The sequence below is a fragment of the Mus pahari genome, chromosome 13 (genome assembly GCF_900095145.1).
Source record: "Mus pahari chromosome 13, PAHARI_EIJ_v1.1, whole genome shotgun sequence".
Classification (NCBI taxonomy): domain Eukaryota; kingdom Metazoa; phylum Chordata; class Mammalia; order Rodentia; family Muridae; genus Mus; species Mus pahari.
Window position 1 is genome coordinate 95,697,206 of NC_034602.1, and position 13,129 is coordinate 95,710,334.

The 13,129-nt window shown below is 38.2% G+C and overlaps 1 protein-coding gene across 4 annotated transcripts in view; it reads right to left on the bottom strand.

Annotated features, from left to right (window-relative positions):
* Window positions 1-13,129, bottom strand: part of Evi5 (ecotropic viral integration site 5) — a 127,916-nt gene that overhangs the window by 27,917 nt on the left and 86,870 nt on the right. For all 4 annotated transcript variants that reach the window (XM_029545075.1, XM_029545078.1, XM_029545077.1 and 1 more), the window contains 2 exons: window positions 12,415-12,561; window positions 10,256-10,351 (listed from right to left, as the gene is read on the bottom strand). In XM_029545075.1, coding sequence (XP_029400935.1) covers window positions 10,256-10,351; window positions 12,415-12,561 — 243 coding nt within the window. The remainder of the gene's footprint in view (window positions 1-10,255; window positions 10,352-12,414; window positions 12,562-13,129) is intronic.

Sequence of the window (13,129 nt, forward strand, 5' to 3'; positions counted from 1 at the left end):
CTATACAGAGAAGCCCTGTCTCGAAAAACCTAATTAATTAATTAATTAATTTTGTATCTAGGTATCCTACAGGCCACAAAAACAAGATAAAAATATTGTGTTCAAAGTAATTTTATAGCAATGCATCAAGAAGACTGGCAAGATGGCTCAGCAAATAAAAGTGCTTGTAGGAAAGCCTGAATTTGAGCTAAAGGTGGAAAGAAATGACTCCACAAAGTTGCTCCATGTTCTCTATGTGCATACTTTGGTGTGCACACACCCACATTCACACCTACATGCAATAAACAAAAAAAATCAAAAAGAACACAAAATAAATCTAAAACAGAAAGAAAATATAAACAGTGATTAATAAAATAGGTTTACAAATGTTCAGAGATAGCCATGGTGGCACATGCCTGAATTCAGCACTCAAGAGGAGACATAAGGATCTTGAATCCAAAGCCAGCCTGGGCTACACAAGACCATGTCTCAAAGGAGAACGAGGTCTTCAGTGTGCACACTTGCAGCAGTTCACTAGCATCATGTCAGCATGCGTTCTAGAGTGTACAAATGCACTAGCCACTCTGACGCTTTCTAGATTACATGTATGCACTGGCTACTCTTGAGTCCCCTGGCTCTCCCCTTCCTGAGTTTTCTTCATAAACATGACATACAAGCAAAATTTTCACATAAAACATAGTTTTTTAAATTTTTATAGGAAGAGGCCCTTGGTCCTGTGAAGGTTCTATGCCCCAGTATAGGGGACTGCCAGGGCCAGGAAGCAGGAGTGGGTGGGTTGGGGAGCAGGGGAGGGAGTAAGGGACAGTGGGTTTTCGGGAGGGAAACTAGAAAAGGGGGTAACATTTGAAATGTAAATAAAGAAAATATCTAATTTTTAAAAAAAGAAAAAATATCTATTACTTCTAGAATTTGAAATAATTACTTAATAGACCTTGCTATTTTAGTCCTTTTAGTTAAAATGAAAAATACTGGTTATAAATAAATATACAACCCTAAAGGAAATAACAGAAACAATTAGTAATCTCCCCCATGTTCTTTTCATAAAGATTTCAAAATAAATCTAAGGTTATACATAGGATGTGGGTTTTCTCTGGGAGTAGTATTACAGAAGGTCTGTGGTATTAGCAGGGTCATGACACAACACAGGTTGCTTAGTCTTAGATGCAAGTGTAGAGCTTACATTTTAAAAGTACTTTTTATTTTACAGACACAGAGGAAAAAACTCTACCAAAGAAGAGGTTGTAGCACACAAAAGCAGAGCCAAGCTCTCTCTCACTAAAAAACTACTTTGTTCTACAGAATACTTTCAAAAAGCTATCTCTTAACTATTTTAAAGGTTAAATAATATTTTATGGCTATATTATGAAATTAGGTTCAACGGTCAGAGAGGCCACAATATTAACTTACAGCAGAGTGAAGACCGTTTTGTTCTAATTTGTTATTTTCAATTCATCTATTACAGCCAAAGATCTTATGCATTGTAACTGCACTAAATGACTGCAAGACAGGTGACATGTAGCACAGCACCCTGAGTCAAGTGGTGCTGCAACAGAGAACAAGCACTAACTTTAATAAGTTATTACTGATTTATAACTCAGTCCCAAGGACAGGAGCACTCTGACTAATAAGTGAAGTAATACTGAAACATTGAGAACAACCACTAACTTTAATAAGTTATTACTGATTTACAACTCAGTCCCAAGAAAAAAGTTAATCAGAACAGAAAATGTGGTAAGTGGTAACCTCTCCATGACTTTGAGGTGACTCACTTGAAACATCTTTAAACAAAGCACACTAATCTTGTATGTAACTAACTGATGAACCCTCAAAACAGTTTCCTGAAATTATACTTATGAACACAAAGTTTGAAGTCTTTTTAGTAACCAGAAGAAAATGAAAACACATTTGAGTATCTGTAAGATATGTGTTCTGAAAAGTACAGAGGAAGAAAAGTCAGACTTATTTTTCTAGCATTTTTTTCATGGCTAAGTTTGACTTACAAAGAGAAACACATACTAGTATTTTAGAGTGACATTTCTGACAAGATTGGACAAATGTACACATGAAAAGATCAGCCTTAGACACAAAAGCTAGAAAATGTTTCTTATAAATTGTAGTTTAACTAGCAGCGAATTATTCTTGTTACAGATATTTAAAATTCTACATAATCCTGAGTTTCTAAAAATGATGAGATATAATTTACATTAGACATTATTTGAAATAATCTAAGGTCTAAAGAAAAATTGAGAAGGTATTTCCATGTACCGAGCAGGCACTTTCCCCATTAGCATCTTACATTCTTCAGTTATGTTTGTAAAGATTCAGGAACCAGTACTGATACATAATTATGAATGAAATCCACAGTGTACTCAGATCTGTTTTCTGTAGCTTCCAGGCCTGACAATTCCCACTTGCTTTTTCTGTTGTAAACATTGACCTGAGACATAGTAATAGATTTATTTATGACTTTAGGATCCTTTGACTGTAACAGTTTCTCAGATTTGTTTTTTTTTTTTTTCCATGGCTTTGAGCTTCTCTAGTAAAGTGTTTGCAGACTGTCCACAATGGAACATGTGTACAGGAAGAAGATCCTAAAATGCCACATACAAACTCTAATGACAAGACAGCAAGCAGGGTGGGATAATCCCTATACCCAGCTATCTTTGTTGAGATAGTTACAAGCTAGCTATTTCTACATTTTAAAATGCCTGAAGCAAAAGTCCTAAAAGAGAAATATTTTACAATTTAATTAAGTTGTTCAAAAGGGAAACAATAAAGAAATATACTTTGAGGATCAGATGGAATCTTATCAAACAGAAAGAAGTTTGCCAGCTACGACATAGCATATAAACTATCACCCACTGTGCAACTATTAATTTAGGAAGCTGGAAAGTACAAATCAATTACAAAGCTTTATGGTAAATTCCATAATTCAGAAATCACACTGTAATTTCACACAATTAAGAAAATTAAAATGTTAAAGGTGGCAGTAAAGACCTTATCACTTCCTTCCTATCTCTGTCAAAAGTGCAGGCTGCTCTGGGCACACTGATTTAAACCCAGATCCCACATTCTCTGTCAGAACAGAATTGTGAGTGGGCGTTTTCTAAGCCAAGAGTGGTTGGGGTATTGCCCATCTGAGGCATCCCTAGAGGTTATCTGTTGGGCAAACTAGCAAAAGAGGGTAAATGTTACTAAGTACCAGGAACGGAACCAAAGTTGGATTTGAGTAGACCCATACCATTTTAAATGAAAACTTTCCGTTATTTGTAACATAGCAGTACAAACATAAAGCCTCACTTAGTACATAGCTTAATGTGGTTTTGATAAGACAACAAACATGCTTATTTTTTTTTAAATCACCAAAATACAAATTTAGTTCCAGGACTAAGAATCAGGAAGCATGGATTTAATTCTTACCTATTTTCCTCAAAGGAGCTAAAATGAACTTTTTCGATGCCTCGTCCCACTACTTGAAAAGTAGAGACAATTCTATATATTGTCAATGTAAAAACAGGGTTCAAACAACATTTGGATCCACAGAGCAGTGGAAAACACCAACAGAGAAAAGGTGATTTCTGGCATTTCCTACCACTCTAAAGATGACACACTCTTACAAGCATTACTCTGAACAAGGTTCGACTTAAGCATTTTAACAGGCTAAGTGTTATCTAGCCCATCTCTGATACACTCAAAACCTTTCAGTGACTTTCCATGCTGCTCAGAGGAAAACCAGAGCTCTTAGGTTCTGTGTAACAGGTCCAAATTATTTCTCAGACTCGCTCCTCTCTTGTCGGAGCCACCCAGAGACTGCTCCCATTTGCTCTTTACTTTGGATAGGCCTTTGTCCTTACTCTAAGCAGTGAATTCTTTAATTATGTGTGTATGTATGCCGGAGGTGTCAGGGTCCTCTGGAAGAGCAGCACGTGCTCTTTACCACTGAGCTCTCCAGCCCTGCGTGCCTGCCTTCAAAGCCTTGTTTAAATGTCCCTTCCAATGAGCCTTGCCTGGTCATATTAGTGAGGGAGCAACAGTCTTATTTCAGCACCTTCTTTTTCTTCTATTTTTTCACCATGACTTTCATCATCTAAACTACATACTGTGAGAGTCACTTATTCTGTTCATCAAACTCTTCTGTCTAACATTAAGCTAAATAAGGAGATATTTCTGAATTGTTTACTAATCCAGGTAGTGGTTTGAATAGTAATAGGCATATCATAGATACTCCACAAATCTTGGATGAACTGAAGTCAATACCCCACTTAAATTTATAATTTAACCACTTTTTCATATCTTTTAAATGGGAACAACATTTAAGATCAAAATGGCATTTCAAGAAATAAACGTATTCATTTTCACTTCAATAAATAAGAATGTTTTGACTATCACTATATGTTGATGTTGGAAATAATGAAACCAAGTACCAGTTCTTCCTCACAGTGAACTTTGAATGGACAAAAAAACCCTGAAAAACATGTACTGGCCACAGTGGTGTGGGATGTGTAACGGAGCTGCAGAGCAGAGGGTGCAGGAAGAGCAAGCACACAGTAGGCTGTGCTGCGCCACTCACACTGATAACTGGGGAGGTCAGAGGAGAAACACTGGTGAAGTAGGAAGGAAGGTGCCAAAGGCTATGTGACACTGTGGTCTGGGTACAGCCTATGACACCCAAGGAAAGGGAATCATGTTGAAAAGAAGCTGAGAATGAGAAATGTCCTGATGGGAAAGGAATAGAAGTGAAGAATGCATGTAAAGGAGTTATTAAAGGAGACAATCTACTATAAAAACAATTTAACTACCCTAGCAGTATGTTCTAATACTAATGAAACATTTTTAATTGAAAAAAACTAATGTGTGGGTTCTATTATAAATATCAATTCACTTTCAAATCTTCACTATATCTCAGGTTCTCCAAGCATAATGATACTAAGTAGTCAATCCCTGTCTTGGCCGCTGTGATCAGGACACTGCTGAGCATGCTCTGTGTCCAGAAGTGCCAGCTACAAGTATTTTTGTTATTGGTGTGCTAGAATAATCAGTTGCCAGTATGAAGTATATTTTCAAAAGCATTAAGTCTGTAAACAAAATATTGAAACAGGGTTTTATACAGCACAAAAATTAGCTTGCTTAGCTGGAGGAATCCAACACCATCCTCTGGTGTCTGCTGGCAATGGCATGCACATGCATACACACAGACACTCAAGTAAATAGCAAAATTAAAAATTGGAAAAAAATCAGGATGAAGGGCCTGGTATTGTGGTTAATGCCTATGATCCCAACCCTTGGAAGGTACAGAAGGATCAGGAGTTCAAGGTTATCCTCTAGTGAATTTGAAGCCCTAGCCAAAGTGGGGAGGACTGAGGATACAACAGTGGCAGAGTATTTGCCTAGCAAGCTTGAGACCCAAGATTTGATCCCTAAAACAGAGGAGGGAAAGAGGAAGAGAGGGAGGGGAAGAAAGAAAAAGGAAGATATTAGGTAGGAAAAAGTACAAAATCCCTGTGTGCTACTGCAGACAATAAAAACAGTCTGTGTACTTTCCAAACATAAGGAATGTCACTCGAAATTTTCACCAAGAAGAAAGAACATGTTTCAGGGACAGTAAAATAGACCTGTGATGCCAACAGTCAGAATGTGGACATATGGGGTCCCGAGTTTTAATTATAATCTGAGGCTTTTGAGACCCTATCTCAAGATGAACAAATAAATGTATGAGAAAACAGCTGTGCTCAACCTGATTTAAACAACATACAGAGCATAGCATACACGTAACGGAAGCATCACATAGTACTCCATAAATACATTCAAGTATGCGTTTATGTATCCTAAGAATCCATTTATTTTTAAAACTATATATAGACAAATAAAGCAGCTTTAAGTATAGTAATTAAAACTGGGATGTTGAGGGCTGGAGAGATAGCTCAGCAGCTACAAGCACTCACTACTTTGCAGAAGGCCCTATCTCATTCAGTCCCTGGGACTCACACCAGATGGATCACAACCCTCTCACACTCTACTTCCAGGGGCGCTGGCACCTTCCTCTAACATGGGGGCACAAGGCATGCATGCAGTGCACATCCACACATGCAAGCTTTTCTTTTTTCTTTTTTTTCTTTTTTTTTTCCAAGATGGGAATGTTACTAAGATGGAAGTCTGGAGCCAGGCCTGCTGTGAGACACCTGTAAGTTCAGCTGCTTTACAGCCCAGTGCGAGTATCGTGAGTCTGAGGCCATCATGGAAAACAGTGGGACCCTGTCTTAACTAAGTTTTAAAAAGAGCCAAGAGTAATATAACTTCATGATCAATTGTTCAGAATGCACATGGCCCTGGGTTAAGTCCTTAGCATAGGTAAGTAGATAGGCAGGCAGGCAGAGAGATAAATGATTGATCGATGATAGATGGATATTCATAATTACATTAAAAAGCAGGCTTTAATTATATGAATAATAGATTACATAGTCCAAAATAAACTCATGTTATATAACAATATGATTTATTACACCAAGAATTTGAAATTTTTACCTTATGAGAAAATAACAAATGCTGAGCCTAGTGCTCTGGAGTCAGAGGTGAGACAATCTCTGTGAGTCTCAGGTCAGCCAAGGCTATAGAACACTAACTGGGAGCATTAACCTGAAGAGATATAAAGAAGAGACTCATAGTCCCCCCCCTAGTGGACCTTGAGAATGATCTGACAATGATCTGAACTGTGAACTATCTAAAGTATAGTTAAAAAAAGAAAAAGAAAATGTTTCAAATTTAAACAAAAATAATTTAAGAGGTCGTTTTTAAGACATATCTCTATGTAGTAGCTCATGCTGGCCTTGAACTTTCAATCTTCTGTCTCTATGTTCAGAGTGCTAGAATTGCTGTCTGTGGATCTAATCTACATTAAATAAAATAAACGCTGAGCCACTGAGACACTGACTGAAATTTTCCTTTCTAAGTGAATTAACAGCATGTCAGATCAAGAGCACGTAAACCTCAGTCCTGAAGGACAAGTGAGCTGCAAAGTAGAAGGAAGGTACAGAGAGTTAAAGAAGACTACAGTGTGCAGAAGGGCACAGAAACCGGAAGAACATGAGGGCCCCTGCGGGACAGGACAGTCTGGAGAAACCTGGGCAGTGCTGTGTGTGGGATGGAGACATGGTGCTGAGAGCCAGGGCAGGCTCTCACACTGAGGTGCTCTGACAGGATTGGGATAGGAAAAGGCAACTGACAAACTTTTGTCAAACAAAGGCAGCTCTGGTAACTTAGGAAAGTTACCTCCAGTTGGGGGAGGGGAGAAGATGGGAGATTTCTGACTCAGAAAAATATTCAGTAGTAAAATGGACGGGGAAAATGCTAGCTTTGCCTTTTGTAGCGCTAGTCCACACAGCAGGTAAAGTATTGGCAACAAAGTAACTATAAGGTGCAAAATAATGCTAGCTACTGAAGCTGAAAGCTTGCACACCTTACACTTGCACCTCTGGCATGCATTATGGAGGTAAGAAAGGAGTATCTGAAGTCACTCTGGGCTTCAGCATCTCTAATGTGGTAATAAATGGTCTAGAAATCAAGACTCAAGATACAAAGAAACATAAACTTTGGGGATGAAGTAGGAAAAAAACTGATTTCCAACAGTCACAACATGGAACTTCAGCATATATAGGTGTAATGTGTGCATCTCTGGATGTGTGGGTGTGTGCAAGTGTGGATGAATGGATAAAGAAAATGTCAATGTATACAATGGAATGCTATTTAGTCTATAAAAAGATGGGAAATGTGCTGGTTGTGAGGGTACACACTATAATCCTAGCACCCAGAAAGCAGAAGCAGAAGATCATGGGTTTGAGGATAGCCTGGGGCAAATAAACTTTAGGCTAGTATAAGCATCACAATGAGATTCTACCTTTAAAAAAAAAATTAGTAGTAATAAAAAGAAATCATCTCATTTTCAACATAGATAAACCCATACACTCACTCACACTGGAATCTAAGAAACCTGACCTCATAGCAAGGCAACAAAACATGATTACTCTTAGCCAAACTAACCAGAGGGCAGAGACAGTATACAAATTAATAAAATCAGAACTGAAAGGGGAGACATAACAGAAAACGAGGTAACCCAATCACAAAAGAACACACACGGTATGCACTCACTGATAAGTAGATATTAGCCCAAAAGATCGGATACAATTCACAGACCAAATGAAGCTCAAGAAGGAAGACCAAAGTGTGGATACTTTGGTCCTTCTTAGAACGGGCAACAAAATACTCACAGGAACAAATACAGAAACAAAGTGTGGAACACAGATTGAAGGAAAGGCCATCCAGAAACTGCCCCACATGGGGATCCATGCCATATACAATCACCAAATGCAGACACTATTGTGGATGCCAAGAAATGTATGCTGACAGGAGCCTGATATGGCTGCCTCCTGAGAGGACCTGCCAGAGTCTGACAAATACAGAGGTGGATGCTTGCAGCCAACCATTGAACTGATCATGGGGTCCCCAATGGAGGAGTTAGAGAAAGGACTGAGGAAGCTGAAGGGTTTGCAACCCCATAGGAAGAACAACAATATCAACCAATCAGAGCTCCCATGGTCTAAACCACCAGCCAAGAAGTACACATGGAAGGACCCATCTTTCTTCACTTTTCATAAAATGATGTAACATGTAGATTTCAGTTTAAGCAAAACATGCAGAATATGAGGTTCTTAGTTTTAGTAAGTATTTCAGTATCAAAAAAAAAAAGCCTAATTTGGCTCAGTGGGTTAAAAAGTTTGCTCTACAAGATGAGGACATCAGTGTAAATCCCAGTATCTACCTAAAAGTCAAGGCATGGTTGCACATGCCTGTGACCACATCAGGGAGGAGCAGAGACAAGCAGATCCCAGGAGCTCACTAGCCAGTCAGTCTAGCAAAACAATGGGTCTCAAGGCAATATATACAAAGAGCAATAGAAGATTCCACACCATGTTCAGTTCAAGCTTCTACATATACGTGCATGAGCACATACACCTGCAAACTCACATGTGTGCCACAGAGAGAGAGAGAGAGAGAGAGAGAGAGAGAGAGAGAGAGAGAGAGAGAGAGGCTGCTGAGGTTCCAGTCATGAGCCACCACACCTAGATAAAGACCATAGTTATTTTGTGTTTAGAAAGATGGTACAGTGGTTTGATTGAGAATGACCCCATAGGTTCATATGTTTGAATGCAGGTTAGTGGAACTGTTCAGGAAGCCAAACATTATACACATAAAGAAAAAAAAATCTTTAAAAAAGTGCCCACCAGAAGAAAAAAAATGGAATTCTTGTGCTCTAAATTAAGGATGTAAAATGATATGTTTTACAGAAAATATCATTGTAATTCCACAAAAAAAAAAAAAAAAATTAAACAGAAGCACTTTATGACCCCGTAGTTGTAGATCAGTCAGAGCTGAGTGCAGGAAGTCTGGCAGGTACTTACACATCTCTGGCCATAGCAGCATTGTTCACAACAGCAAAGGTGGATAATGAAAGAATAGATAATACACTGTGGTAAGCACATGCAAAAAAAGGATGTATTTAGCTTTAAAAAAATAGTATACACTGCATGAGTGAACCTAAGAACTTCATCCTGTCAGAGATGTCTCATGATCCCTAGATCATGAGATCATGATGTCGACAGATTCCCTAGAGTGGTCAAATTCAGAGAGATAAGACACTAACACTATAATGGTGAATGCCAGGGGCTATGAAAGGAAGGAATGTCAAGTTAATATTTAACGGACACACTGAGTTTCATGCAGAAAGTTCTAGATGGCATTGGTGGTCATACAACAGCATACATGTTCTTAATGTCACAGAATAGTAAATTTTAAACGTTTTATGCTATGTATAAATAAAAATGCCCCAAGGCTGAGGAGATTTATCAATAGGTAGAACACTTACCATTTACCTCTAGGAGGACCAGAGTTCAGCTCCTCAGCACCCACATGAATGTCAGCTAAGCATGGTAGCTGCCTGCAATGCCAGCACTTGGAAGGCAGAGATAAGGAATCCCTGAGGTAAGCTAGCTAGCAAGACCAACCATACCAGTAAGAGACCCTCCCTCAGGAAATAAAGTGGACTGCAATGAAGACACCCAGCTTCCATCTCTGGCCTCCACATGACCCCCTCCCTCCCTGCCCCCGATCGCACAAAGCACCCTGAAGCAGACTAGTATTGGCATCAGGAGGGAGGCAGACACAGAGAGGAAGGCCCACCTCTGCACTCCCACAGCATACATACCTGGATCTCAAGCTCGGCAATGTGCTGCTGCAGCTCAGCCACGGCAGCGATGCTATCAGCTTCCCGGAGCCGCACAGCCATGACTTCCTCCTTGTTCTACAGCAGCAAACAAGACACAGCAACAAAACAGGTGAGTTAAAAAAAAAAAAAAAAAGCAAGCATTTTCAAAATATTAAGGTGCATAAACTGCACATTAGCATTACCCAGCAGTGTCTGAGGCACCCTGATATAAACAACCACAACAAACAGGACAAAAGCAACTTATTATAAGTGGTCATTTATCAATTCAAATCAGGTTCTGCCTCCAAATGAACCTGCTTTGTAAAATTTATCAAAAAACTTTTGGGATTCAGGTGTTCGGGGTTGTAAAACTAGGGATTATAGGCTTTTATTATTTAAAGTGAGAATATTCAAATTCATTTTGATATTAGAGTGAAAATAATGTTAATACAAATAATATCCAGACACTTTATAAAAATGAAAAATAAAATGAGCTTTAAAGATTACTCAAAGACAAATCATAAGCCTTAATCACAAAAAACTTAATGAAAATGAATCTACTTATATAACTAAGGGACTGGTTTACAGTTATGGAATTGTTACACACTAACAAGGGAAATATGACAGGTTACTAGGCACCAAAATGACAATTAATACACTAACATTAATTCCAAGATCTGCAAAAGGCAGTAGAGAAGGCTGAATCAACTTAGAGCTTGCACACAAGGGTATATAAGAGCTAGTGTCCTCAGTGTCCTTCACAAAGCACAGATGAACAAATAAAAACTAAGGGAAAAACCCTGTATCCATCTGCCAAATCTACTATTCTAGGTCTTTATTCATTACTTAGAAAAACTCAAAACAAGTATCTTCATAATTGAACTTTTTTTTTATCTTGCTAACAGGTACTAATACAATGTTATATTCAGAAACACTGTTACCAAAATGTTTAAAGAAAACTGACATTCAGATAGAGAAAATTAAATTGAATTCTCTGTTAAAGATGAATCGGCAAGGGCAATGTGGCATTACAGCCTGCCAGCTATCACTGTGACAAGCCATAGGACGTAACCTCAGTGTGCACCACCTTATTTCTGAATGATTCCAGTTGCAACTTTGAAAGGGTCAATTCTTCAAGTTAGGACAATTCTACTGCTACCTACAGATTTCTTCAGTTTAAATTCTAACGGCCATGAATATTTATTAGGATGTAATTTCATCTCTGGATTTCAATGACACTGATAAACCACTCAAGCTTCACTCCTGGTTTTTAATGACACCAGGACGAGTTGATGGAATTACAGCTTTATATGTGCCACTGAAAGTCTTATTTTTCATAGAATAATAAAGCTTGCGTATATGAGACCTACCGTCTGCTAAAGAGATTAGTACTTTCTGTTAAAGTTTCACAACTTCCCTTCAGGAATCCGCACTAGGGTTAGATAGTATGCATCTCTTTAGTGATTTTCACACACACTTGTGCATGTGTGTCCATGCTCTGTTCTCCACCTGATGGCCCCAGCCAACTGTCCTCATTACCTAAAGCTACTTAAGTTCCTTTCATAAAAAGGAATTTATTTTAAATGCAATTGAAAGCGTAACAGAACTTGTACTCATTTTTCTTAACATACTTGCATACATACATTTCTCCTGCTCTCTCTGTTACGCAAAAACATTAGTAGTGACTGCCTGCTAATATGATGACTCAAGGGAGGAGCTTCAACCTCTGCAATTACCTGCATTTTCAGGTGAGCCATTACAAGCTACATTTTAAAGGGATACTCCTCACAAAGCACATCACAAAGGAGCATTAGTAGTTAAGACATTAACTTAATCAAGGCTGAGGTTAAAAATGAGGTTTCTTCCCTGAAACTTACCCTCTGAACAAAATGAGCTAACCTTGTCTGAGAACAACCACTAAAACAAGACCAGGAAATAGAAAGAAAATTTAATCTGGGTGTGGTGCATGCCTGTGATCCCAGCAATAAGAGGCAGAGGTAAAAGAATCAATGGGATTTTGAAGCCAGTTTGGTCTATAAAGCAAAATCCAGGCTAGCCAGGGCTATATATTGAAAGTCTGTTTAAAAAAAAACAAACAAAACAAAAACACAAAACCCAATCCTTATAAATGTATAAAGCCCCACTGCACTGATACTCACCTTGCATTCAATCTCTGCCTGTCTGCGTTTTGCCTCACTTAACTGGGAAAGCAACCCCTTGTTCTTCACAGACAGCGAGCACACCTTCTCCTGCAGACTGGTCACCTCTTGCTCTGCTCTTCGAAGTTGATTACTATTGATCTGGTTCTAGTGAGAAATGCAAATAGACACACTATAGATAAAGGATGGAAATTTTTAATAATTTTTATCTGTCCATCTTATACTTCAACAGCCTTATAAAGTTACCTAAAATGTGTACTAAAAAATGGAAGAAAGATATAAAACAGCTTTTTATATTATATTACTTATTTAAATTACTTAATTATATTATTATATTAGTATAATTTTAGTATAAGAATCCTCAGTCAATTGTGTGGCATATGTAGTTCCAGTAATTGAAAGGCTGAGGAAGGATGTTCAATGAGAGTTTAAGGACAGCCTGAGCTACACAGTGACTCTGAGGACATCCCATTCTATATAGACCTATCTATAAGACCCTGTCTCAAAAAAGAGAGAGAGAGAGAGAGAGAGAGAGAGAAGAAGAAGAAGAAGAAGAAGAAGAAGAAGAAGAAGAAGAAGAAGAAGAAGAAGAAGAAGAAAGAAGAAAGAAGAAAGAAGGAAGAAAGAAGAAAGAAGAAAGAAGAAAGAAGAAAGAAGAAAGAAGAAAGAAGAAAGAAGAAAGAAGAAAGAAGAAAGAAGAAAGAAGAAAGAAGAA